Source organism: Xenopus tropicalis, chromosome 8 (genome assembly GCF_000004195.4).
Source record: "Xenopus tropicalis strain Nigerian chromosome 8, UCB_Xtro_10.0, whole genome shotgun sequence".
Lineage (NCBI taxonomy): Eukaryota > Metazoa > Chordata > Amphibia > Anura > Pipidae > Xenopus > Xenopus tropicalis.
The window spans coordinates 6,286,763-6,314,464 of NC_030684.2; the positions used below are offsets into that span (position 1 = coordinate 6,286,763).

General features: G+C 49.2%; 1 protein-coding gene across 1 annotated transcript; it reads right to left on the reverse strand.

The window, feature by feature from the left end:
* Positions 1 to 648: 648 nt before the first annotated feature.
* On the reverse strand, positions 649 to 27,391 carry ccdc187 (coiled-coil domain containing 187). Its single transcript, XM_031892083.1, has 16 exons — positions 27,285 to 27,391; positions 24,442 to 24,505; positions 24,263 to 24,306; positions 22,832 to 22,925; positions 22,395 to 22,491; positions 19,518 to 20,044; positions 18,360 to 18,458; positions 13,017 to 13,148; positions 9,449 to 9,909; positions 9,007 to 9,089; positions 8,577 to 8,908; positions 7,848 to 7,947; positions 3,932 to 4,071; positions 1,041 to 1,114; positions 850 to 960; positions 649 to 758 (listed from the first exon to the last, which is right to left on the reverse strand). Exons 2-16 carry the CDS (start codon positions 24,497 to 24,499, stop codon positions 660 to 662), a joined length of 2,451 nt encoding a protein of 816 aa, XP_031747943.1. The 5' UTR covers positions 24,500 to 24,505; positions 27,285 to 27,391; the 3' UTR covers positions 649 to 659.
* Between the last annotated feature and the right edge of the window lie 311 nt (positions 27,392 to 27,702).

Genomic DNA, 27,702 nt, shown 5'->3' on the forward strand with positions numbered 1-27,702 from the left:
ACAGCGCCCACAGCATGCCAACATTATACAGAGCCCACAGCGTGCCGGCATTATACAGGGCCCACAGCGTGTCAGCATTATACAGTGCCCACAGCATGCCAGCATTATACAGCACCCACAGCGTGCCAGCATTATACAGCGCCCACAGCGTGCCAGAATCATACAGCGCCCACAGCATGTCGGATTTATACAGCGCCCACAGTATGCCCGCATTGTACAGCGCCCACAGCATGCCCGCATTATACAGCGCCCACAGCATGTCGGCATTATACAGAGCCCACAGCGTGCCGGCATTATACAGTGCCCACAGAATGCCGGCATTATACAGCGCCCACAGTGTGTCGGCATTATACAGTGCCCACAGCGTGTCGGCATTATACAGCGCCCACAGCATGTCAGCATTATACAGCGCCCACAGCATGCCAGCATTATACAGCGCCCACAGCATGTCAGCATTATACAGCGCCCACAGCATGTCAGCATTATACAGCGCCCACATCGTGCCACCATTATACATCGCCCACAGCATGCCAGCATTATACAGTGCCCACTCACTAATGTTGTTACTGGCACCGTGCTCATTGGCACACTGGATCTGAATGGCACCAAACACCATATTCCCAGTACAATTCTCCTGTTTTGCTCCTTTGGATGGAAACTCACCAGTTTGTGTTGTAGATGAATTCTGCCCCGTTAGGGGGCAGCTGCCTATTTGCCATTGGTTTAGCTTCTTCGCTTTGGCCGTCGGATTGGAACAGCTGTTGGGAAATAGAAACAAGAGACGTATTTATTACTGTTGCACGTACAGGGCAATAGCTGCTCATTTGGACCAATAGAAATGACTGTTACCATGATGGACTTCAGTTTCAGTTCCTCCATACAATGCTCCGCCTCCGCGGCCTCCCGACGCGATTTCTCCCTCAGGGCCGCCAGCTTCACTCCCTGTTCCGCATTCTGCATCTGAGTAGCGCAAGCATAGCAACAATTCATAGGGACTCAAGCCACACCCACAAATGTTTTAGGCAGTCAGAACCCCCTACCTTAAGCTTCCGCACAATATCCGTGTGAGATTTCCGCAAACCGTTCGCTGGAGCCACCTCCCCTTCCTGCAGAGCTGCAATGGGGTAATAAACACATCAATAACATGCTATTAAAGGGGACCTGTCACCCATACACACATTAAATCATCCATACCTGTTATAAATGTATTTAAAAATCTGAGCTGTCAATCATATATTGCTTGCCCCACCTCTATGCCGCAGGCATAGAGGCGGGGCAAGCAATATATGATTGACAGCTCAGATTTTTAATTATAATTATGTTAACTTTCCATTCAGCACTTCCTAGATGGCAAATGCATAAGATTTGGGGTGATACAAAGCTTCCTTTAATAACTGTTCCCAAAATGGCGCCGGCCTTGTGGCTGTAACTGTCAATTCCAAGACTAAATTAAAAAGAAATTCAGTGATTTTTACAGTGTAAGTAAAGTTTATTTTGCCCAACTAACATAGTACACAAGGATTTGGAGTTATTTCTTGGGGTGGCAGGTCCCCTTTAAAGGGCAAATACACCATTTTATTTCCCAATAAACATATTACGCCACTAAGTCTACGTTCCGTTACTAGGTCAGACTGAGCAGCCGGCCGGGCCTCCGCCTTTATTAACATCCACCCAAACGTATTTATTATGATTATATTAAATAAATTGAGGATTAAGGCTTAATTTTAAGAGTAAGGCCGGGGGGGGGGCAGTAATCAGCTTACACGGGAGCAGCCTCCCCTGCTCAGCACAAATCACCGAGCAGCCGCCTTCCCGCCGGCAGGAGATTACGGCGACATGAAAGGGGAACTGGCCACCGCGGGGTTAAGACAAATGGGTTTATAATTAGCGAAGGTGCTAAGTGGGATGTGCAATTAGCGGATTTCGGCCAAAGCTTCGGGTTGCACTGGGCCTATCGCTTTCAGCCTCCGCTTATTTATATATGTGATGGGTCTTTTCAATTCTATTCATTTACCCCCCCAAATTATTCACCCCGCCCCAGAGAATGATGATTTATAGGTGTGCGCCCACCCCTTTTGTGACATCATCCCTGGGCGGGTCTATAAATACAGGGGACTAGCTGGGTCGTATAGGGTTGGATAGGGCGGGTTAGGGTTGAGCTCTTCTGCCTACTCTCCCCGCCCACAACCTTACACTGCCAGCTTCCGGCTCTCTGATTTATAGGTGTGTGCCCGCCCCTCTTGTGACATCATCACTGGGCGGGTCTATAAATACAGGGGACTAGCTGGGTTGGAGTGGGCGGGTTAGGGTTGCGCTCTTCTGCCTACCCTCCCCGCCCACAACCTTACACTGCCAGCTTCCGGCTCTCTGATTTATAGGTGTGTGCCCGCCCCTTTTGTGACATCATCACTGGGCGGGTCTATAAATACAGGGGACTAGCTGGGTTGGAGTGGGCGGGTTAGGGTTGCGCTCTTCTGCCTACCCTCCCCGCCCACAACCTTACACTGCCAGCTTCCGGCTCTCTGATTTATAGGTGTGTGCCTGCCCCTCTTGTGACATCATCACTGGGCGGGTCTATAAATACAGGGGACTAGCTGGGTTGGAGTGGGCGGGTTAGGGTTGAGCTCTTCTGCCTACTCTCCCCGCCCACAACCTTACACTGCCAGCGTCCGGCTCTCTGATTTATAGGTGTGTGCCCGCCCCTTTTGTGACATCATCACTGGGCGGGTCTATAAATACAGGGGACTAGCTGGGTTGGAGTGGGCGGGTTAGGGTTGCGCTCTTCTGCCTACCCTCCCCGCCCACAACCTTACACTGCCAGCTTCCGGCTCTCTGATTTATAGGTGTGTGCCTGCCCCTCTTGTGACATCATCACTGGGCGGGTCTATAAATACAGGGGACTAGCTGGGTTGGAGTGGGCGGGTTAGGGTTGAGCTCTTCTGCCTACTCTCCCCGCCCACAACCTTACACTGCCAGCGTCCGGCTCTCTGATTTATAGGTGTGTGCCCGCCCCTCTTGTGACATCATCACTGGGCGGGTCTATAAATACAGGGGACTAACTGGGTCGGGTAGGGTTTGTAGCGGGCAGGTTAGGGTTGCACTCTTCTGCCTACTGTCCCCGCCCACGACCTTACACTGCCAGCTTCTGGCTCTCTGATTTATAGGTGTGCGCCCGCCCCTTTTGTGACATCATCACTGGGCGGGTCTATAAATACAGGGGACTAGCTGGGTCAGGTAGGGTTCGGAGCGGGCAGGTTAAGGTTGAGCTCTTCTGCCTACTCTCCCCGCCCACAACCTTACACTGCCAGCTTCTAGGTTTCGTCTCTCTGATTTATAGACATGTGCCCGCCCCTTTTGTGACATCATCAGTGGCCGGGTGGGGCGCAGGTCTATAAATACAGGGGACTAGCTGGGTGGGGCTCAGGCTGGGAGTGGGCGGGTTAGGGTCGGGTGTGGGTGTATAGAGTGTAAAATTGGGGGCAGGCAGGGGAGGTACGGGCCTTGGGTACAGTAGAGAGGTGTAAGAAATTAAATGGGGGGGCAAACAGGGAGCTACGGGGGGGCAATGCAGACAAAGTGGTGGAGGCAGTGTTTGCTGTGCGGACATACTGGCAGATGGGGTTGGGGGCAGGTGTGACAGCCGTAGGTGCTAATATTACTTGCCAAGGAGGTAAGCCTTCCATCATAAGCCTCCAAACCCGATACCTGTGCAATCTGGAGCTGCCCATACACAGACCAATATAAGCGGCCAAGTCTGCAGCTGATTGGCACCAGGATGGGACCTGCCTGACCAACATCTGCACAGTTGGAAACCCCCACTGAGTGATAACAGAATTGGCCCATTAATGGTCCTCGGCCAGCAATATCTGATGGCAAATCAGGCAAAAGATCTACTCGATGGCGACTTTTCCTGCACCAGGTCATTCCTCACCCGATTCCAGCAAAATTCCACTTTTCCAACTGGGACGAGAGGGCGAATGTTTCCCAAGCCGCTCCGAGAGGCCTCGAGTAGATCCCGGCGGCGATTGCAATCTCCTGCCTCCTCTATGTTCCCGGGATCCTTTCTGTGGGCTGTTAATGAGGTTTTAATTAGACAAGCACCGAATCCACTAATTTGGGATTGGGGCAACCCCCGAATCGGGGTTAAACACACCAAATCAGGTGATTCGGATTAAGGATTTGGATTGGCACATACACAAGGGAAAGGGGGGCGAGCGGGGGGGTCCGTGCCGTATAATTGGAAAGTGACTAACGAGACGAGGCTATTACTTAACAATAAACCTTAGGGGCGGCTTCGGCTCCAATCATATTTATATAAGACGTTGGCCGGGCAAAACAATTACTTTAAATGAATCTTTGCGGCAGGTTAAACCGCTCTAATCCTCACCACAAAAGGAGATCAGAGGAGATTTAACTCCGCGCTTATAGTATTCAAATAATCGATTCACGCGCCCCCTTCCCAAACCATATGCCGGGGGGGCACCGGCGCAACTTACGGAAATATCAGAAGGCAGATTTTATTTTCCTTAGGATAAACGGGATCTATGGGCGGCAGTCAGGTGAGCAGGGGGCTTTTAGGAAAATCATTCAAAATGAAATTGATCTTTTTACACATTATATCAATAAGGGCCGGCTGCTCCGTGTTGGTTATGGTGGAACGGGCAGAGGCCACCGCCATTTTCTTTACCCGTAAATAAACTCTGACCTGTGTGCACTTGGGGTGACCCAGTGTATGGGCGGAATGTGTATGGGCGGAATGCCTCGGGGCAATAGCAGCAGCAACGTATTCTATAAAATAGACATTACAGTCTTACACGGCAGGGCTGATGTTTGGGTGCTCCAATAACTGCCCTGGAACCTGTATGGAATGGGGACCCGCGGATCAGATTTACAGATAGAAAAAGTCTGGGAACAGCAGGTGTAATAGAGACAGATGTACAATAGCACAAAATGGAGACAGTAGGGCAAGATGGAGACAGTAAGGTAAGATGGAGACAGTAAGGCAACTTGGAGACAGTCGGGCAAGAGGGTGGCAGTAGGGCAAGATGATTAAAGTCAAGCAAGATGGGGAATACAGAGGAAGATGGCAGGCAGATGGGCAAGGTGGTGACCGTAGGACAATATGGCAACCGGAGGGCAAGACTGTATCAGCACAACAAGAAGAAGACAGTAAGAAAAGATGGTAGGCAGTATGGCAAGATGGAGACAACAGGACAAAATAGAGACAGCAGGGCAAGATGGTGACAATTAGGCAGGGTGGAGACATGATGGAGACAGTAGGGCAAGATGGAGACAGTAGGGCAAGATGGAGACTGTACAGCAAGATGGAGACAGTAGGGCAAGATGGAGACTGTACAGCAAGATGGAGACAGTAGGGTAAGATGGAGACAGTCCGGCAAGATGGAGGCAGTAGGACAAGATGGAGATAGTATGGCAAGATGGAGACAGTAGGGCAAGATGGAGACAGTAGGGCAAGATGGAGACAGTAGGGCAAGTTGGAGACAGTAGGGCAAGATGGAGACAGTAGGGCAAGATGGAGACAGTAGGGCAAGATGGAGACAGTAGGACAAGTTGGAGACTGTAGGGCAAGATGGAGACAGTCCGGCAAGATGGAGACAGTAGGGCAAGATGGAGACAGTCCGGCAAGATGGAGACAGTAGGGCAAGATGGAGACAGTCCGGCAAGATGGAGACAAAACTGTAGGGCAAGATGGAGACAGTAGGGCAAGATGGAGACTGTAGGGCAAGATGGAGACAGTAGGGCAAGATGGAGACAGTAGGGCAAGATGGAGACAGTAGGGCAAGATGGAGACAGTAGGACAAGTTGGAGACTGTAGGGCTAGATGGAGACTGTAGGGCAAGATGGAGACAGTAGGGCAAAACGGAGACAGTAGGACAAGTTGGAGACTGTAGGGCAAGATGGAGACAGTAGGACAAGTTGGAGACTGTAGGGCAAGATGGAGACTGTAGGGCAAGATGGAGACAGTAGGGCAAGACGGAGACAGTAGGGCAAGATGGAGACAAGACTGTAGGGCAAGATGGAGACAGTAGGGCAAGATGGAGACTGTAGGGCAAGATGGAGACAGTAGGCAAGGGACAGGGCAGATGGAGACAGGACAGTAGGGCAAGATGGAGACAGTAGGGCAAGATGGAGACTGTAGGGCAAGATGGAGACAGTAGGACAAGTTGGAGACTGTAGGGCAAGATGGAGACAGTAGGGCAAGATGGAGACAGTAGGGCAAGATGGAGACAGTAGGGCAAGATGGAGACTGTAGGGCAAGATGGAGACAGTAGGACAAGTTGGAGACAGTAGGGCAAGATGGAGACAGTAGGGCAAGATGGAGACAGTAGGGCAAGATGGAGACAGTAGGGCAAGATGGAGACAGTAGGGCAAGATGGAGACAGTAGGGCAAGTTGGAGACTGTAGGGCAAGATGGAGACTGTAGGGCAAGATGGAGACAGTACGACAAGTTGGAGACTGTAGGGCAAGATGGAGACAGTAGGGCAAGATGGAGACTGTAGGGCAAGATGGAGACAGTAGGGCAAGATGGAGACAGTAGGGCAAGATGGAGACAGTAGGGCAAGATGGAGACTGTAGGGCAAGATGGAGACTGTAGGGCAAGATGGAGACAGTAGGACAAGTTTGAGACTGTAGGGCAAGATGGAGACAGTAGGGCAAGATGGAGACTGTAGGGCAAGATGGAGACTGTAGGGCTAGATGGAGACAGTAGGGCAAGATGGAGACTGTAGGGCAAGATGGAGACAGTAGGGCAAGTTGGAGACTGTAGGGCAAGATGGAGACTGTAGGGCAAGATGGAGACAGTAGGGCAAGATGGAGACAGTAGGGCAAGATGGAGACAGTAGGACAAGATGGAGACAGTAGGGCAAGATGGAGACATTAGGGCAAGATGGAGACAGTAGGGCAAGATGGAGACGAGACTGTAGGGCAAGATGGAGACAGTAGGGCAAGATGGGGACAGTAGGACAAGATGGGGACAGTAGGGCAAGATGGAGACAGTAGGACAAGATGGAGACAGTAGGGCAAGATGGGGACAGTAGGGCAAGATGGGGACAGTAGGGCAAGATGGGGACAGTAGGGCAAGATGGAGACAGTAGGGCAAGATGGAGACAGTAGGGCAAGATGGAGACAGTAGGGCAAGATGGAGACAGTAGGGTAAGATGATGGCCGGTACTTTAACAACAACTGCAGGTCCAGAGGTTTGGCAGTTGGTATGTAGTGAGTAACTGCTGGCAGTTACTCACTACATACCAACTGCCAAACCTCTGGACCTTCAGTTGTTGTTAAAGTACAACTCCCAGTACCTTTGGAATGCTGTAGGGGGGTTGCTGGGAGTTGTAGTTTTACACCAGCTAATGGGCAATCAGTTATACATTAATGCTTTATGTAAAATAATAGCGCCCCCTATGCTTTTCTCCAGACACCAAGACCACCAAGGGAAGCCCAGGCAATAGGCCAGGCTACTAGCTGTTACATAAGGGGCCTATTTATACGTTTATAGATGAATAAAATCACCTTTTTGTTACTTTTCTCTCCGTGACTATTATTTGTCTGTTACTGACTTATTGGGGCAAAATAATAGATAGAAACACAAATGCCCCCGGATGTAAGTCCATTCCAGCGGCCTCTCCATTCAGGGAGCAAAGGAGACAATGTGAGCCGGCAGCGCCCCCTAGAGGGGCAACACTGAAACCATCAATGATTGTTCACTTTGTGGATTAAAACTGTTTTTTTACATACAAATTGCCCCCTGAAATACAAATTGCCCCCCAGATCTCAGGGAACACTTAACGAATGGGGAGGAGGGGCAGAAGCGTAAGACCACCCACCTTTTGGCTAAGGGTTCATCGCCTAAAGCTTTCGTGGCTCTCCTCCATTGTTCTTTCTTCTCGGTTTCCCCACACGGAGGCGCTGTAATATCTGCCCATCCTGAGAATTATAAATCGATTATAAATAATATTTTTTAGGGAATTTTCTTGTAAATAACATACAGTCTTGGGGTCCCTAAATACCCCAATAAACACAGTATTCCATTACGTTAGTGTAATTGCCCTGTCCCGTGTTATTTCTATCTTAAGCTGGCCGTGGCCATACGTCGGCATCTTATTGGCCAGTGTATTGGTCCCTTAGGAGGTCCCAAGGTCCCTATATTATCAGTTGGGCAGGTTTAATAATCCAATGGGTAACAGGTCTCTGTAGAACCCATTATGGTCTAACTTTTGGCCTTGGGGCGGACAATTGGCTCGTCCCAATATGGCCTAACTCGTTGGTCGGCAAAACGTGAAAAAAAATCAGCTGATTTGGTGACCTCACCAAGGATGTGATCCAATCGGCTTAGGGATCCTGCCGGACTTGGATTTGTACTACTGGGTGCTATTCTCCTATCTACCACTAGGTGGGGCATGGGAACATTTGTAACAATGCAGGTATTAGGGAGCTGGTTACCTGCCCATTGTTCCACTGGGCAGAAAGAGAGGTGGGGGGGTGATATCACTCCAACTTGCAGTAAAGCGAGACTAACTGCATAGCTGCTTAGTTAACTTAGTCTATCCAATCACCTTGTGGTCTCTCCAGACTCCCGGATCGTTGGTAGCGTCCATCGTCCAGGCCAGTTGGCTCCTCCTGCGAACGTTGCCGTAGCCCCGGGGGACTCTGGGACTCCTGGCTAACCATTGGCCGTGGAAGAACTACAACTCCCAGCCTGCTGGTTTCAACTTCTACCCTCCGGGCCAGGTCCCGGGCAACGTTACACAGGGCCTGGAGGCGCTCCTGGCTGTCTCGGGGCTGGGGGAGAGTCGGGCCTCTCTTGGGAGACTGTGTGGGTGAGTCTGATGTATCTAAGTCCCGAAGCTTCAGGGGCCCCAAGCAATGGCCAACATCGGTTTCCTTCCTGTTATAGAACAAACACAATGCGGTGAAGGCAAAACCCCCACTATATATAAAGAACATTCCATGGAAATTCTATGTAATATAATAATAATAATGTACCTTCTTCCCTCCTCTTCCCCCAGCAGCCGGGAGCAGTCTCTCTGAACCCATTCAGCCACAGGTCTTCCAGAATCTTCCGTCGCCTAATGAAAATGCCCACAAAATAACCACAAAAAAAATAAAAATAAATGAAGACCAATTGCAAATTGCCCTACTTTTCTATTATATTTCTAGTTTTTCAGATTTGAATCAACATCGCCACCTGCTGGTCATATTAGTGTTTATATCCGGCTGAAAATGAATTTCCTGGGAGAAGAAAAGGTCATGTGATGCTGCTCTGCTTAGAAAATGAAGTCAGTGAGCGGAGAAGAGTCATGTGACGTTTCTGTTCCTAGGAACTTAATTTTCAGCCAGTTACGGATATCTGCTATGAAATGTATCTGCTGCCCCCAGCAGGGGAAGAGCGGAACTGCAAGCGACAGAGAATTCTGAGTATACCCACAGGGCACTTCTGTTTGGAGAGCTCAGTACGGGGCTTTATTAAAGGCCCCGCTTCCTTTTGCTTCCGGAACACTTCCTGCAGGCGTCTCTGCTGGAGCTGCGCGGCGGTGCACCGTGAATCCCGCTCTTCCTGTTCTTTGCTTCGTCTCTCCGACTTCTTCCTGTTCATAAAGTTGCGCACTTCCTCTGTGCTGTAGCCATGTTTGTGGCCCCGTGGCCCCACCCGATCCTCTTGCCGTATGTTCTCTTTATTGGGGTGTCTCTGTGCCGCCGAGGTGGTTGGTCGTCTCTTTGGCAAATCCCTCTGCACCCCCTTTCTCTTCTCATCCTGCAATACTGCCGTTACATTGGTTCTTAGGATCCGCTTGACTCTTTCACTTGGCCTATCACTGCCCTTCACCTTCTCTTTGGGTGGTGGATCCCTCCATACTGGAGCTCCATCTGTTTCCTGTTTAGCCATTCCTATAATAATAATGATAAAATAATAAATACAAATATACAGAGAAGGAATGTTCTGGGCACACAATAAGCTGTACCCCCATACTGTACTGTCTAAGGGAAACACTATGGCACCCCCTACCCATATGTATAAATACAAATATACAGAGAAGGAATGTTCTGGGCACACAATAAGCTGTACCCCCATACTGTACTGTCTAAGGGAAACACTATGGCACCCCCTACCCATATGTATAAATACAAATATACAGAGAAGGAATGTTCTGGGCACACAATAAGCTGTACCCCCATACTGTACTGTCTAAGGGAAACACTATGGCACCCCCTACCCATATGTATAAATACAAATATACAGAGAAGGAATGTTCTGGGCACACAATAAGCTGTACCCCCATACTGTACTGTCTAAGGGAAACACTATGGCACCCCCTACCCATATGTATAAATACAAATATACAGAGAGGGAATGTTCTGGGCACACAATAAGCTGTACCCCCATACTGTACTGTCTAAGGGAAACACTATGGCACCCCCTACCCATATGTATAAATACAAATATACAGAGAGGGAATGTTCTGGGCACACAATAAGCTGTACCCCCATACTGTACTGTCTAAGGGAAACACTATGGCACCCCCTACCCATATGTATAAATACAAATATACAGAGAAGGAATGTTCTGGGCACACAATAAGCTGTACCCCCATACTGTACTGTCTAAGGGAAACACTATGGCACCCCCTACCCATATGTATAAATACAAATATACAGAGAAGGAATGTTCTGGGCACACAATAAGCTGTACCCCCATACTGTACTGTCTAAGGGAAACACTATGGCACCCCCTACCCATATGTATAAATACAAATATACAGAGAAGGAATGCTCTGGGCACACAATAAGCTGTACCCCCCATACTGTACTGTCTAAGGGAAACACTATGGCACCCCTACCCATATGTATAAATACAAATATACAGAGAAGGAATGTTCTGGGCACACAATAAGCTGTACCCCCATACTGTACTGTCTAAGGGAAACACTATGGCACCTCCCTCCCATATGTATAAATACAAATATACAGCGAAGGAATGTTCTGGGCACACAATAAGCTGTACCCCCATACTGTACTGTCTAAGGGAAACACTATGGCACCTCCCTCCCATATGTATAAATACAAATATACAGAGAAGGAATGTTCTGGGCACACAATAAGCTGTACCCCCATACTGTACTGTCTAAGGGAAACACTATGGCACCTCCTACCCATATGTATAAATACAAATATACAGCGAAGGAATGTTCTGGGCACACAATAAGCTGTACCCCCATACTGTACTGTCTAAAGGAAACACTATGGCACCTCCCTCCCATATGTATAAATACAAATATACAGAGAGGGAATGTTCTGGGCACACAATAAGCTGTACCCCCATACTGTACTGTCTAAGGGAAACACTATGGCACCTCCCTCCCATATGTATAAATACAAATATACAGAGAAGGAATGTTCTGGGCACACAATAAGCTGTACCCCCATACTGTACTGTCTAAGGGAAACACTATGGCACCCCCTACCCATATGTATAAATACAAATATACAGAGAAGGAATGTTCTGGGCACACAATAAGCTGTACCCCCATACTGTACTGTCTAAGGGAAACACTATGGCACCCCCTACCCATATGTATAAATACAAATATACAGAGAAGGAATGTTCTGGGCACACAATAAGCTGTACCCCCATACTGTACTGTCTAAGGGAAACACTATGGCACCCCCTACCCATATGTATAAATACAAATATACAGAGAAGGAATGCTCTGGGCACACAATAAGCTGTACCCCCATACTGTACTGTCTAAGGGAAACACTATGGCACCCCCTACCCATATGTATAAATACAAATATACAGAGAAGGAATGTTCTGGGCACACAATAAGCTGTACCCCCATACTGTACTGTCTAAGGGAAACACTATGGCACCCCCTACCCATATGTATAAATACAAATATACAGAGAAGGAATGCTCTGGGCACACAATAAGCTGTACCCCCATACTGTACTGTCTAAGGGAAACACTATGGCACCCCCTACCCATATGTATAAATACAAATATACAGAGAAGGAATGTTCTGGGCACACAATAAGCTGTACCCCCATACTGTACTGTCTAAGGGAAACACTATGGCACCCCCTACCCATATGTATAAATACAAATATACAGAGAAGGAATGTTCTGGGCACACAATAAGCTGTACCCCCATACTGTACTGTCTAAGGGAAACACTATGGCACCCCCTACCCATATGTATAAATACAAATATACAGAGAAGGAATGTTCTGGGCACACAATAAGCTGTACCCCCATACTGTACTGTCTAAGGGAAACACTATGGCACCTCCCTCCCATATGTATAAATACAAATATACAGAGAAGGAATGTTCTGGGCACACAATAAGCTGTACCCCCATACTGTACTGTCTAAGGGAAACACTATGGCACCCCCTACCCATATGTATAAATACAAATATACAGAGAAGGAATGCTCTGGGCACACAATAAGCTGTACCCCCATACTGTACTGTCTAAGGGAAACACTATGGCACCCCCTACCCATATGTATAAATACAAATATACAGAGAAGGAATGTTCTGGGCACACAATAAGCTGTACCCCCATACTGTACTGTCTAAGGGAAACACTATGGCACCCCCTACCCATATGTATAAATACAAATATACAGAGAAGGAATGCTCTGGGCACACAATAAGCTGTACCCCCATACTGTACTGTCTAAGGGAAACACTATGGCACCCCCTACCCATATGTATAAATACAAATATACAGAGAAGGAATGTTCTGGGCACACAATAAGCTGTACCCCCATACTGTACTGTCTAAGGGAAACACTATGGCACCCCCTACCCATATGTATAAATACAAATATACAGAGAAGGAATGCTCTGGGCACACAATAAGCTGTACCCCCATACTGTACTGTCTAAGGGAAACACTATGGCACCCCCTACCCATATGTATAAATACAAATATACAGAGAAGGAATGCTCTGGGCACACAATAGCTTATGTAAGTTGATCCTAAATACCTGGAGTCTGGGAAGCCAAACCATCTCCACTAGACAAGTGTTGCCCCTTTAGTATCACAGGTGACGGCCCGAGGATCTTCCGTACAATCTTCTGCCCTTCTCTCCATGCTGAGGGCCTGTACACGTCCTTCCCTGGATGCACAAATAGAGTCACAGTGCTTTGTTTATACTGGGACAGGACTAAATGTACCGGGTGGGCAGGTAACATAGGGTTAATGTTTGTCTTTCGTTCTCGTTTAATAAAAACTGCACTAAGGGGCTGATTTACTAAGACACGATTTCGAATCCGAATTGGAAAAATTCCGATTGGAAATGAACATTTTGCGACTTTTTCGTATTTTTTGCGATTTTTTTCGGCGTCTTTACGATTTTTGCGTAACAACGCGAGTTTTTCGGCGTCTTTACGATTTTTGCGTAAAAACGCGAGTTTTTCGTAGCGTTAACACTTGCGCGCAAAGTCGCGCCTTTTTCGTAGCGTTAAAACTTAAAAGGCGCGACGTTTCGCGCAAGTTTTAACGCTACGAAAAAATCGCGACTTTGCGCAACTTTCGTAAAGAGGCCGAAAAACTCGCGTTTTTACGCAAAAATCGTAAAGACGCCGAAAAACTCGCGTTTTTACGCAAAAATCGTAAAGACGCCGAAAAAAATCGCAAAATTACCGATCATTACGAAAAAAACGCAATCGGACGCATTCGGCCCGTTCGTGGGTTAGTAAATGTGCCCCTAAATGTGAACTTCCCCTTTAAAAACAAATGACAGACGAGCCTACTGATAGAAAAGCACCAATATTTGCTGTTACCCAGAATCCTAAATCGAAAGTCGACTATTGCCATTTGCATAACCCCTCCCACATTACCGTGGATTTGAAACTCTATTATATCTAATATAAATGTATTTATTTAACTATTCTGTTACATTTTCCCTAAAAACCCATTTCTGTTAAACTGATATTTACCCCCCTTTTTTTTTACCCATTAGAAACAAGCGCCAGACTGGGCCCCGCCCCCTCTCCCTATATATAAAAGGGTTTTTTTCTCCACGGCGCAAATGAATTTTTTGTCAACTGCAGCAAATTTTTCGATTCTCCTCCAATTCATCAAGTTCTTTAGGAGAAGGAAACGGGGGTGGGGGGTGGGGGGGCGAGTTCAACCTTTGAACCCTAATTTATCTTCCCTGGGGGCCCAACCCCGGCGTCGGCGCTGACAGAAACTAATGGCCGGCCAGGACGCGGTGACACTGGCAGTTACAATGATAAATGTTCCTTCTGACCGTGGTCCTACGGAGAGGTCCCTGCAGGGAATAAAATCATTTTTCATCCCCCCCCCCAAAAACATGATTCATATTTTATTATAAACAGCTGATCACCCCGACATTAGGGGCCGGCATGGGATTAACATGATGGTTGGGCCCATTCGCTATAATTAATACCCGGCGGGGCAGGGAGTCAGGCGGGGGGGGCTCCAATCTTATCTATAACTGAGAGGAAGGGAGATATCGTAATCATGTTGCCTCTTAAACCCCTGACCCCTTACGACTCTCCCGGGGTCTCTAGGGGGATCAGCAGTTTCTCCTAAACACTCTATAAGCAGCGGCATCTCATTTATGGGGCCCTATTTAGAACTGGTTGAAATTCTTTTTTTTTTTTTAAAAAAGTAAAATTTTTTTAAAAAATGTGTACATTTTACAATTTGTAATGAATAAATGTAAAAAAAGAAACGATAAACTACAATTCTGGATGAAATATCGACTGCAAAATTCCAACGTTTCCAATGGAGAACGTCTGTTTTTGGCGATGACAGAAGAAGCCAGGGTTGGGCTGGGCCGCTGCGACACCCAAGTGGGACCCGGAAGCCCAGACCCGACTGTTGCCGCCCCCCCCCCCCGGCCAACCGTTCCTCCCCTGATGTGTTTAACTTATCTTAAACATCTGCAGGGGGTAAGGGAGGCTCAGTGGGGGCCCCTGCAGGGGGTTAGGGGGTGCGGGGGATGCGGCTGGGGGGGGCACCTGCAGAGGGTAAGGGAGGCTCAATGGGGCCCCTGCGGGGGGTGCGGGGTATGTGGCTGGCAGGGGCATCAGCAGGGGGTAAGGGAGGCTCAGTGGGGGCCCCTGCGGGGGGTTAGGGGGTGCAGGGAATGCAACCGACGGGGGCACCTGCAGGGGGTAAGGGAGGCTCAGTAGGGGCCCCTGCGGGGGGGTAAGGGGGTGCGGGGGATGCGGCTGACGGGGGGACCTCCAGGGGTAAGGGAGGCTCAACGGGGCCCCTGCGGGGGGTGCGGGGTATGTGGCCGGTGGGGGCATCTGCAGGGGGTAAGGGAGGTTCAGTGGGGGCCCCTGCAGGGGGTTAGGGGGTGCGGGGGATGCGGCTGGGGGGGCACCTGCAGAGGGTAAGGGAGGCTCAATGGGGCCCCTGCGGGGGGTGCGGGGTATGTGGCTGGCAGGGGCATCAGCAGGGGGTAAGGGAGGCTCAGTAGGGGCCCCTGCGGGGGGGTAAGGGGGTGCGGGGGATGCGGCTGACAGGGGGACCTCCAGGGGGTAAGGGAGGCTCAACGGGGCTCCTGCGGGGGGTGTGGGGTATGTGGCCGGCGGGGGCATCTGCAGGGGGTAAGGGAGGCTCAGTGGGGGCCCCTGCGGGGGGTTAGGGGGTGCAGGGAATGCAACCGACGGGGGCACCTGCAGGGGGTAAGGGAGGCTCAGTAGGGGCCCCTGCGGGGGGGTAAGGGGGTGCGGGGGATGCGGCTGACGGGGGGACCTCCAGGGGGTAAGGGAGGCTCAACGGGGCCCCTGCGGGGGGTGCGGGGTATGTGGCCGGTGGGGGCATCTGCAGGGGGTAAGGGAGGTTCAGTGGGGGCCCCTGCAGGGGGTTAGGGGGTGCGGGGGATGCGGCTGGGGGGGCACCTGCAGAGGGTAAGGGAGGCTCAATGGGGCCCCTGCGGGGGGTGCGGGGTATGTGGCTGGCAGGGGCATCAGCAGGGGGTAAGGGAGGCTCAGTAGGGGCCCCTGCGGGGGGGTAAGGGGGTGCGGGGGATGCGGCTGACAGGGGGACCTCCAGGGGGTAAGGGAGGCTCAACGGGGCTCCTGCGGGGGGTGTGGGGTATGTGGCCGGCGGGGGCATCTGCAGGGGGTAAGGGAGGCTCAGTGGGGGCCCCTGCAGGGGGTTAGGGGGTGTGGGGGGATGCGGCTGACGGGTGCACCTGCAGGGGGTAAGGGAGGCTCAACGGAGCCCCCACGGGGGGTGCGGGGTATGTGGCCGGTGGGGGCATCTGCAGGGGGTAAGGGAGGCTCAGTGGGGGCCCCTGCGGGGGGTTAGGGGGTGCAGGGAATGCAACCGACGGGGGCACCTGCAGGGGGTAAGGGAGGCTCAACGGGGCCCCTGCGGGGGGTGCGGGGTATGTGGCTGGCAGGGGCATCAGCAGGGGGTAAGGGAGGCTCAACGGGGCCCCTGCGGGGGGTGTGGGGTATGTGGCTGGCGGGGGCATCTGCAGGGGGTAAGGGAGGCTCAGTGGGGGCCCCTGCGGGGGGTTAGGGGGTGCGGGGGATGCGGCCAACGGGGGCACCTGCAGGGAGGGTGGGTCCTGCACTCCCCAGTCTGACCCTGGAAGAAGCCGTCAATGTGTTTTGCTATCTGGTAACGATGAGTGAATTTTTATACCAGGGGTGGATTTGCAGCGAATTTCCGCATTTCGCCATTGGCGAATTGTTTTGCAAAACTTCAGAGAAAATTTGCATATAGAAAAAGTCGCGGTCGCGTCAGTATGGCTGCAGTCGCATGAAAATAGGCGCGGTCACGTCAAAAACAGACGCGCAGAACAAGAAAAATTGTGCAACATTTTTCACCGTTCCACTAATTTTCCTGTTGTTTCGCGGATTTCCCGGCAAAGTGAAACGGGACAGATTCGCTCATCACTACTATCTGGCAATGGCCCCGCCCCGCGCGGTTGTGTAAAATAGGCGCGGTCACGTCAAAAACAGACGCGCGGAACAAGAAAAATTGTGCAACATTTTTCACCGTTCCACTAATTTTCCTGTTGTTTCGCGGATTTCCCGGCAAAGTGAAACGGGACAGATTCGCTCATCACTACTATCTGGCAATGGCCCCGCCCCGCGCGGTTGTGTAAAATAGGCGCGGTCACGTCAAAAAAAGATGCGTGCAACAAAAAAAATTGTGCAACAAACACGTTTCGCAAATTTTTCAACATTCTGCTAATTTTCCTGCCATTTCACTGATTTTTCGGCGAATTAAAATGGGACAGATTTGCTCATCACTACTATCTGCCAATGGAATAATCAGAATTTCCTGGGCCACACAGGTCCCCCCTAAATACGGAACCTGCCCCCTATATCCCCTGAGTAGCAGCGATGAAAAATCATCCAGTCGTCTTGAATTATCTCAAGAAATCTCCAAAAATTTCCTCGAATCTCACTGTATCTAAGAAATATCTCAAATGAGTGAATCACAATCAATGAAGAAATTCTAAGAATTTTCTTGAATCCGCGTATTCCTTTTTGGATTTGAGCCGTTGGGCAAAATCTCGAATAAACTCACATATTCGAGTTTTCCCAGAAACAAAATTTTAATCATCGAAATTCTAGAATTTGAATGTCCCATTTAGAGCAACAAATGTTGTATGATCTGTATTAGGGGTGCACGGAATCCAGTTTTTGGGGTTCGGCCGAACCCCCGAATCCGAAGGGATTCGGCCAAAAAGTCATGTGAGTTTTCAGATTCGGATTCGGTTTGGCCAGGACCGTGGATTCGCCCGAATCGGAATCCTCCGAAAGTCCAATATCCAATAGATATTTTGATGATCTAAATCCCAAAATGAGAATTCCAGTTTCAAGAAACACAATTCTGATGATCTAAAAGCTAAAAAATTCATATGTGCAAATTCGGGAAAGAAAATTTTGATTTTCTAAATGGCAAAATCCAATTTCTATTGATTTCTGGATAAATCTATCGATGTTCTTATTGATCTGAGTTTGTCGTCGTTCTATCATAAATCATATCGTAAATCTTAAAAAATTGTGACATCGGGATCGTAGAAACTTCTGATTTTTTAAAAAAAATTACTAATTTTCAATAAATGTTTTGATAATTTCATGATTTTTTAAAAAAAATTTTGCCAAAATTTATTTCCAAGTCTTCACCACTGACAAAAATTGTTTTGGGTTGTATTTTCCTTTTCTGAAGGATTTTTGCCCCATATCTGTGATTATTTATAGGCCACGCCCAATCTTTTTATAAAAATTTATATACAATTTGCCCCCAGTCCCTGTCTGAATCCGATTTTCCATTCCGCCCCATAATTCCCACCGTTTCATTGGAACATTAGCAATATCCTAACCTGAATGTTTAACTCTTCTCTCCGGCGAGGGCGAATCAAAGGACAGCTTTCTGGAAACCGAATTCTTGATTTTGCTCTTCGACGTCGGATCTTTGGTTTCTTAAAAAAGGAAAAATAAATCAGATTTCGCCGCAGTTCGATGGTTCAAGTCCTTAGTCTTCTCTTCCGTTACCAGAGCAATAGTGGGTCAAACCAATAGAACTTTTTGTGTTTAATGATTCACTCTGATTGGATGTTGAACAAAATGGCGGCTAGTGTGGAACAGGGAAATATCTGTACTCTTACCTGGAAATGATGATGTCCTTGTAGCGTGTAATTGAAAAAAATATATAATTTAGGATCATTGACCCTACAACAATGATGGAAACCCTGGAGAATGGATAGATTAAAGCTTTCATTCAATAAATCAAGCTACAGTGATGCTCTTCATATACCAAGATGCTATTCCAGACTGCCCTCCTCAAAAACAATAGGGATCACCATGCTCTTCTTTGATGAGTACATATGGACAGACTGAAAGAATGGCAGTGGGCAACATGGACCAATCTACCCCTCAGTCCTGGATGGAGGACTGACTGGATCTGACATCTAGAGACCACAAAAATAAGATGGAGACCTTAACAAGTGGTAAAAATAAGAAAAGTCTGATGGGAATTGACCTAGGTTGAGGACCACTTGGGCCTGGACCCAACGAGAGATCTTCTCATTCTCCGGCAGGCCACTCCCAGAATTGGATCACCATAGGAAATGGCACGGGCTAGTGGGATTTGAGGTCTATTGACGTGACCTGAATGACACAAAGTCTATTGGAAAGGTCAGTGGGCCACCAGTTCATTCAAGAGTGATCAGATTGGTATCTCCATGTGTTTGGGCACCTTGCTTGGGTCTATGGGATAAATAAGGGGAGGCCAATAAGTATTGTTGAGTAGACTGAATGTACTACTGGAAGTTTTACCTCTGTAATGACCTAAATAGAGGTTTGGCTCTCAGGTATTTGATTTGTTGCTATGGCTTATGCCCTCAGATCCCCTAGAAATGGCAGCAATGTATTGATAGCGTCACTGGACAAACTCGCTTGCAGTCCATCCCACTTTCAAAATACCTTCATATCAAGAGTGAAGTCAGAGATATCATTAATGGTGACAGTATCATTCTTACCTTTGTATGTCGGAGGTGGAACACCAAATGTCACCTTCCCCACTTTCCTCTTTAGAGTGTGTTTTCCCACAGGCTCGGTGACCCGCGGAGGGTCTGGCCTCAGTTCCCTGCCAAGGTTCTGTCGGAGTTTTTGCTCTCGGATCCTTTCTTTCAGTTTCTTCAGCTTGTTGTTGGGGGAGTTGTTCTTCAGATATTCCAGCCTTTGAGCGTAGACATCGGCACTTGGAGACTGACGAGGATCTGGGCAGGAGGAAAGCTTGGGGCATCTCTCCACTTCCAGAACTGGAGATAAAGGATACACCTCCGAATATGGGTTTAAAACTTCTTCTGTGGAAGTCTGGCTTGCTGGAGAAGACCTATCTAGGAATGTGTTGGATAAAGTGTCTTCTGAAAACCCATCGTCCATCATGGAGACCAGATGTGTCATTTGATTCTTTCCGTCCATATCTCTGTTAGGTACGTGTGTTTCACTGCTGAACCGAGGCCTCCAAGATGAGCCTTGACCTTCTGAGAAATCTGTGGCCTGTCTTCTCGGGGAGACAGAAAACATAATCTAATATACGGAAATCATATTCATATTGGATTGTCAACACCCTATGAAAACGATCCAACCACCTAGAAATGAGTGGGTTGACCTGGAATCTGTGGGACCCACGGGTTGGACAGGTTCTTGCCAAGAAGGTGAGATACTGAGGTGGTGATATATTGGCGATGACCCCTCCTGCATAGTGTCTGATCGTACTGGATCAGTCCGGACTGGGCAGGCCATAGAGCTGTGATCGACCAACCAGTGGCTCAGGGGGCAACATGTTGCTCACCACCCCCTTTGATGTTGCTCCTAGTGGCCTCATTTTTAAATTTCTGGCTTGGAGACAAGTTTTGGAAGCCCAGTGGCACATTTTACTCCAAGCAGAACCTCTTGCAGTCCAGTAGTCCACACGTGGCCACCAAACAGCCAATCACAGCTCTTACAGTGGTGTGAAAAACTATTTGCCCCCTTCCTGATTTCTTATTCTTTTGCATGTTTGTCACACAAAATGTTTCTGCTCATCAAAAACCGTTAACTATTAGTCAAAGATAACATAATTGAACACAAAATGCAGTTTTTAAATGAAGGTTTACGTTATTAAGGGAGAAAAAAAACTCCAAATCTACATGGCCCTGTGTGAAAAAGTGATTGCCCCCCTTGTTAAAAAATAACTTAACTGTGGTTTATCAATTTCAATTTTCAATTTCAATATCAATTTCTGTAGTCACCCCCAGGCCTGGTTACTGCCACACCTGTTTCAATCAAGAAATCACTTAAATAGGAGCTACCTGACACAGAGAAGTAGACCAAAAGCACCTCAAAATCTAGACATCATGCCAAGATCCAAAGAAATTCAGGAACAAATGAGAACAAAAGTAATTGAGATCTATCAGTCTGGTAAAGGTTATAAAGCCATTTCTAAAGCTTTGGGACTCCAGCGAACCACAGTGAGAGCCATTATCCACAAATGGCAAAAACATGGAACAGTGGTGAACCTTCCCAGGAGTGGCCGGCCGACCAAAATGACCCCAAGAGCGTAGAGACAACTCATCCGAGGGGCCACAAAAGACCCCAGGACAACATCTAAAGAACTGCAGGCCTCACTTGCCTCAATTAAGGTCAGTGTTCCCGACTCCACCATAAGAAAGAGACTGGGCAAAAACGGCCTGCATGGCAGATTTCCAAGGCGCAAACCACTTTTAAGCAAAAAGAACATTATGGCTCATCTCAATTTTGCTAAAAAACATCTCAATGATTGCCAAGACTTTTGAGAAAATACCTTGTGGACCGACGAGACAAAAGTTGAACTTTTTGGAAGGTGCGTGTCCCGTTACATCTGGCGTAAAAGTAACACAGCATTTCAGAAAGAGAACATCATACTAACAGTAAAATATGGTGGTGGTAGTGTGATGGTCTGGGGTTGTTTTGCTGCTTCAGGACCTGGAAGGCTTGCTGTGATATATGGAACCATGAATTCTACTGTCTACCAAAAAATCCTGAAGGAGAATGTCCGGCCATCTGTTCGTCAACTCAAGCTGAAGCAATCTTGGGTGCTGCAGCAGGACAATGACCCAAAACACACCAGCAAATCCACCTCTGAATGGCTGAAGAAAAACAAAATGAAGACTTTGGAGTGGCCTAGTCAAAGTCCTGACCTGAATCCTATTGAGATGTTGTGGCATGACCTTAAAAAGGCGGTTCATGCTAGAAAACCCTCAAATAAAGCTGAATTACAACAATTCTGCAAAGATGAGTGGGCCAAAATTCCTCCAGAGCGCTGTAAAAGACTTGTTGCAAGTTATCGCAAACGCTTGATTGCAGTTATTGCTGCTAAGGGTGGCCCAACCAGTTATTAGGTTCAGGGGGCAATTACTTTTTCACACAGGGCCATGTAGGTTTGGATTTTTTTTCTCCCTAAATAATAAAAACCCTCATTTAAAAACTGCATTTTGTGTTTACTTGTGTTATCTTTGACTAATAGTTAAATGTGTTTGATGATCAGAAACATTTTGTGTGACAAACATGCAAAAGAATAAGAAATCAGGAAGGGGGCAAATAGTTTTTCACACCACTGTATTTGGCACCCCAAAATAACTTTTTTCATGCTTGTGTGGCTCCCCAACACTTTTTACATCTGAGTGTGGTTGGGGATCCCTGCCATGGAGTTTAAGAAGACTTGGGTAGGGAAGCTGAGGGTTAGGGTCAGGTACTGGTTAAACTGGTGACCCACTCATCACGACAACCAACCCAACTGTCTACCCCCGATAATATTATAAGGCGATGCCTGTTGAGATCACCCAGTAAGATTGTACTCCATGGACTTTTACCAGACGGCAGCCAATAATTACCTGTGGCAAATAAACGTTTGATCCAATAGGTTCTGCTCTTCTTGCTCGTTCCCCGGGCTCCTCCGGCCAGAGGCTTCCGACGGACGCAGATCGATTCCTAGCGCACAACAAATCAATGGTTTCCTGTTTGTCGTTTGGAAGAAGCTGAAATGTTTTCTAACTTGGCAATTAGCAAATGTCAGTCATACGGGGAGCAAGTGCCAACGGGCAAGTATAAACATGTCTACACGGGGCGGGGGGGGGGGGGGCAGAATGGAACGACACGGGTTCCAAATTCTCTATTACTCTCTGGTTGGGCTGTTGCCAGTCGGCAGCCTATTGAATGAAGGCTTGTTTTATGGCCCAGAGGACACGATAAAATAGATTGTGGATAAGGCACTCCCCAAGCAAAACCCAAATAGTACCGACCAATGAAAATGTGTTGGCCCCCAACTCACCGGAAAATATTCTACTATCCAACTTCATGTTCCGCTGCATTCTCTGCCCGTGCCGACGGTCCTGGCTGTCGAGCGTGTTCTCGATTCTTTGTAGCTGAAATGGAAACGTCTTGTGTTGGATAGGAATTCTAGGGCAACTCTTCCTACACAGCCCCAACACTGCTGGGGGGCTGAGAGTCTAGTGCCGGGGGGCTGACAGTCTAGTGCCGGGGGGCTGACGGTCTAGTGCCGGGGGGCTGAGGGTCTAGTGCCGGGGGGCTGAGGGTCTAGTGCCGGGGGGCTGACGGTCTAGTGCCGGGGGGCTGACGGTCTAGTGCCGGGGGGCTGAGGGTCTAGTGCCGGGGGGCTGACGGTCTAGTGCCGGGGGGCTGAGAGCCTAGTGCCGGGGGGGCTGAGAGCCTAGTGCTGGGGGGCTGAGAGTCTAGTGCCGGGGGACTGACAGTCTAGTGCTGGGGGGCTGAGAACCTAGTGCCAGGGGGCCGAGAGCCTAGTGCCGGGGGGCTGAGAGCCTAGTGCCGGGGGGCTGAGAGCCTAGTGCCGGGGGGCTGAGAGCCTAGTGCCGGGGGGGCTGAGAGCCTAGTGCCGGGGGGCTGAGAGCCTAATGCCGGGGGGCTGAGAGCCTAGTGCCGGGGGGCTGAGAGCCTAGTGCCGGGGGGCTGAGAGCCTAGTGCCGGGGGCTGAGAGCCTAGTGCCGGGGGGCTGAGAGCCTAGTGCCGGGGGGCTGAGGGTCTAGTGCCGGGGGGCTGAGAGTCTAGTTCTGGGGGGCTGAGAGTCTAGTTCTGGGGGGCTGAGAGTCTAGTTCTGGGGGGCTGAGGGTCTAGTGCTGGGGGGCTGAGAGTCTAGTACTGAGGGAGCAATAGACTTCGTAATGGACTGGGCTCTAAGCTTGGGGTATAATACAGATAGGCTGGGCGTACGCTCTAGAGCTGGCCATACCGATGATTGGTGCAATTTTGGGACCTCAATGACGACCTTCCGATCCCGACCCACGTACTGTGGCTATTGGTTGGTTTGGGGATCAGTCCTATCAATGCCCCCAGTCTACTGGTATGTGAACCCCCTATGGATTCGGGCGAGACCATATTGGTATAATGTCCAACCCAAACACTATATTTATGGTGATACGTAGCACCCAATACACTCAAGCCTAACGCGTTTCATGCCTAATGGGGCACTTCTATTGCGTAATACCCCTCTGTGCCCTTTATGTCCGCATTACAGACTGGGCAAACTGGGGCACTAGGGGGCTACCAGATATATAACTAGGCTGTGGCCATAATGCTTACATATACAGGGTGCTACTGACTACGGCCTGAACACCAGAGGGCGCTGCTGCATTTCATTCTACATGGCAGCTCCTATTCCCACCTATAGGAAGCACTTTGATCCTATTTGCTAATGCAGAATGTACTTACGGTGAGTGCTACTTACCTCTTGTTTGGCTTCCAGCAAACTGTCCCACGCGCGGGAAACCTCTGGAACAGAAAGGAGACATTGGTCACAGCCGGACACTGGGCTTTTGTGCTGAACTCAGTTAATGTGAATCAAAAGCAGCACTACCAGGACAATGATTTACCCCCGATGAGGAATTCCATCCTATCATATCTTACCCTCCATTCTGCTTAACATTTCCAGCGCCGGAGATTCCCACAGCTCAGCCACGGGCATGATCCTCTATAGGGAAGAGAAGGTCCCACCGGCCGTGGGTTGTACAATTAATGAGTAACCTCTTTCAGTTTATTGGGTGTGTGTTTGTGTGCAGGTTGTGGGCTTGGCAGTCTCCAGAGCTACGGACGCACTTAGCTGGTCACGGAACATCAGTTAGATGGCGGCTCATTGGGGGAAAACTGGGTGTCTGCCTTGTATAGATGCATCTTATTCTTACTTGCCCTTGAACTTCCCACACAAAGCTGGCCTATTGACTGTAGCACACCAACGCTTAATAGAAAAAAGGAGCAGACGCTTTTCTTGTTATATTTCCCCCTCTGCCACCTAAATAATACCAGGTCAGTATAAGGCTGATACATGGAAGGCAGGAGCTGGGCTCAGTATAAGGCCGATACATGGAAGGCAGGAGCTGGGCTCAGTATAAGGCTGATTGATACATGGAAGGCAGGAGCTGGGCTCAGTATAAGGCTGATTGATACATGGAAGGCAGGAGCTGGGCTCAGTATAAGGCTGATACATGGAAGGCAGTAGCTGGGCTCAGTATAAGGCTGATACATGGAAGGCAGGAGCTGGGTTCAGTATAAGGCTGATACATGGAAGGCAGGAGCTGGGCTCAGTATAAGGCTTGTACATGGAAGGCAGGAGCTGGGCTCAGTATAAGGCTTATACATGGAAGGCAGGAGCTGGGCTCAGTATAAGGCTGATACATGGAAGGCAGGAGCTGGGCTCAGTATAAGGCTGATACATGGAAGGCAGGAGCTGGGCTCAGTATAAGGCTGATACATGGAAGGCAGGAGCTGGGCTCAGTATAAGGCTGATACAGAAGGCAGGAGCTGGGCTCAGTATAAGGCTGATACATTGACGGCAGGAGCTGGGCTCAGTATAAGGCAGATACATAGAAGGCAGGAGCTTCACTTAGTATAAGGCAGACACATGGAAGGCAGGAGCTGGGCTCAGTATAAGGCTTATACATGGAAGGCAGGAGCTGGGCTCAGTATAAGGCTGATACATGGAAGGCAGGAGCTGGGTTCAGTATAAGGCTGATAAATGGAAGGCAGGAGCTGGGTTTAGTATAAGGCAGATACATGGAAGGCAGGAGCTGGGCTCAGTATAAGGCTGATACATGGAAGGCAGGAGCTGGGTTCAGTATAAGGCTTATACATGGAAGGCAGGAGCTGGGCTCAGTATAAGACTGATACATGGAAGGCAGGAGCTGGGCTCAGTATAAGGATGATACATGGAAGGCAGGAGCTGGGCTCAGTATAAGGCTGATACATGGAAGGCAGGAGCTGGGTTTAATATAAGGCTGATACAGAAGGCAGTAGCTGGGCTCAGTATAAGGCTGATACATGGAAGGCAGGAGCTGGGTTCAGTATAAGGCTTATACATGGAAGGCAGGAGCTGGGTTCAGTATAAGGCTGATTCATGGAAGGCAGGAGCTGGGTTTAATATAAGGCTGATACAGAAGGCAGGAGCTGGGCTCAGTATAAGGCTTATACATGGAAGGCAGGAGCTGGGCTCAGTATAAGGCTGATACATGGAAGGCAGGAGCTGGGTTCAGTATAAGGCTGATAAATGGAAGGCAGGAGCTGGGTTTAATATAAGGCTGATACAGAAGGCAGTAGCTGGGCTCATTATAAGGCTGATACATGGAAGGCAGGAGCTGGGTTCAGTATAAGGCTGATACATGGAAGGCAGGAGCTGGGCTCAGTATAAGGCTGATACATGGAAGGCAGGAGCTGGGTTCAGTATAAGGCTGATACATGGAAGGCAGGAGCTGGGTTCAGTATAAGGCTGATAAATGGAAGGCAGGAGCTGGGTTTAATATAAGGCTGATACAGAAGGCAGTAGCTGGGCTCAGTATAAGGCTGATACATGGAAGGCAGGAGCTGGGTTCAGTATAAGGCTGATACATGGAAGGCAGGAGCTGGGCTCAGTATAAGGCTGATACATGGAAGGCAGGAGCTGGGTTCAGTATAAGGCTGATACATGGAAGGCAGGAGCTGGGCTCAGTATAAGGCTGATACATGGAAGGCAGGAGCTGGGCTCAGTATAAGGCTGATACATGGAAGGCAGGAGCTGGGTTCAGTATAAGGCTGATAAATGGAAGGCAGGAGCTGGGTTTAATATAAGGCTGATACAGAAGGCAGTGGCTGGGCTCAGTATAAGGCTGATACATGGAAGGCAGGAGCTGGGTTCAGTATAAGGCTGATACATGGAAGGCAGGAGCTGGGCTCAGTATAAGGCTGATACATGGAAGGCAGGAGCTGGGCTCAGTATAAGGCTGATACATGGAAGGCAGGAGCTGGGCTCAGTATAAGACTGATACATGGAAGGCAGGAGCTGGGCTCAGTATAAGGCTGATACATGGAAGGCAGGAGCTGGGCTCAGTATAAGACTGATACATGGAAGGCAGGAGCTGGGCTCAGTATAAGGCTGATACATGGAAGGCAGGAGCTGGGCTCAGTATAAGGCTGATACATGGAAGGCAGGAGCTGGGCTCAGTATAAGGCTGATACATGGAAGGCAGGAGCTGGGCTCAGTATAAGGCTGATACATGGAAGGCAGGAGCTGGGCTCAGTATAAGACTGATACATGGAAGGCAGGAGCTGGGCTCAGTATAAGGCTGATACATGGAAGGCAGGAGCTGGGCTCAGTATAAGGCTCCACTAAAGGCAGTTGCTAAAGATTGGGGCAAATGAATAGAAGTAGAAAAGGAGAGGAGAAGCTACAGGTACAGGCGTTACCGTTCGATCTCCCCCCGCAGGGCCCGGTTATTACTGACCTACTGTACCGCTGGGTGGGAGGCAGGACCGGAGCTCTCACTGCAGAGGGAAATGTGCAGCGCTTCTACCTGGGACACCTGCCCGCCCTCTGATTGGCCCACACATGCGCCTGCGCCCTACAGCCCCTCCCCTGCTGAGCAGCCAGGTACTGCGGGAACTGTGGCGGGAAAGGAGCGGTGCGACCCACATGTACTGCCGGGAGTTGTATTGTACCGCCCCCTAACGGTACAGCCAGGTACCCCTCTGTGTGTGTGTGTGTGTGTGTGTGAAGGCAGGAGCTGGGCTCAGTATAAGGATGATACATGGAAGGCAGGAGCTGGGCTCAGTATAAGGCTGATACATGGAAGGCAGGAGCTGGGTTTAATATAAGGCTGATACAGAAGGCAGTAGCTGGGCTCAGTATAAGGCTGATACATG

Bases quoted from the DNA above. Each gene is read 5' to 3' on its own strand.
- ccdc187 (XM_031892083.1), bottom strand. From the start codon at position 24,499: ATGCCCGTGGCTGAGCTGTGGGAATCTCCGGCGCTGGAAATGTTAAGC. The intron at 20,045-22,394 runs GTAATTATTGGC...CTCCCCGAGAAG, and splicing joins CAAACGTTTATTTGCCACAG to ACAGGCCACAGATTTCTCAG. The intron at 13,149-18,359 runs GTTAGGATATTG...TTGTGCATCCAG, and splicing joins GAGAAGAGTTAAACATTCAG to GGAAGGACGTGTACAGGCCC.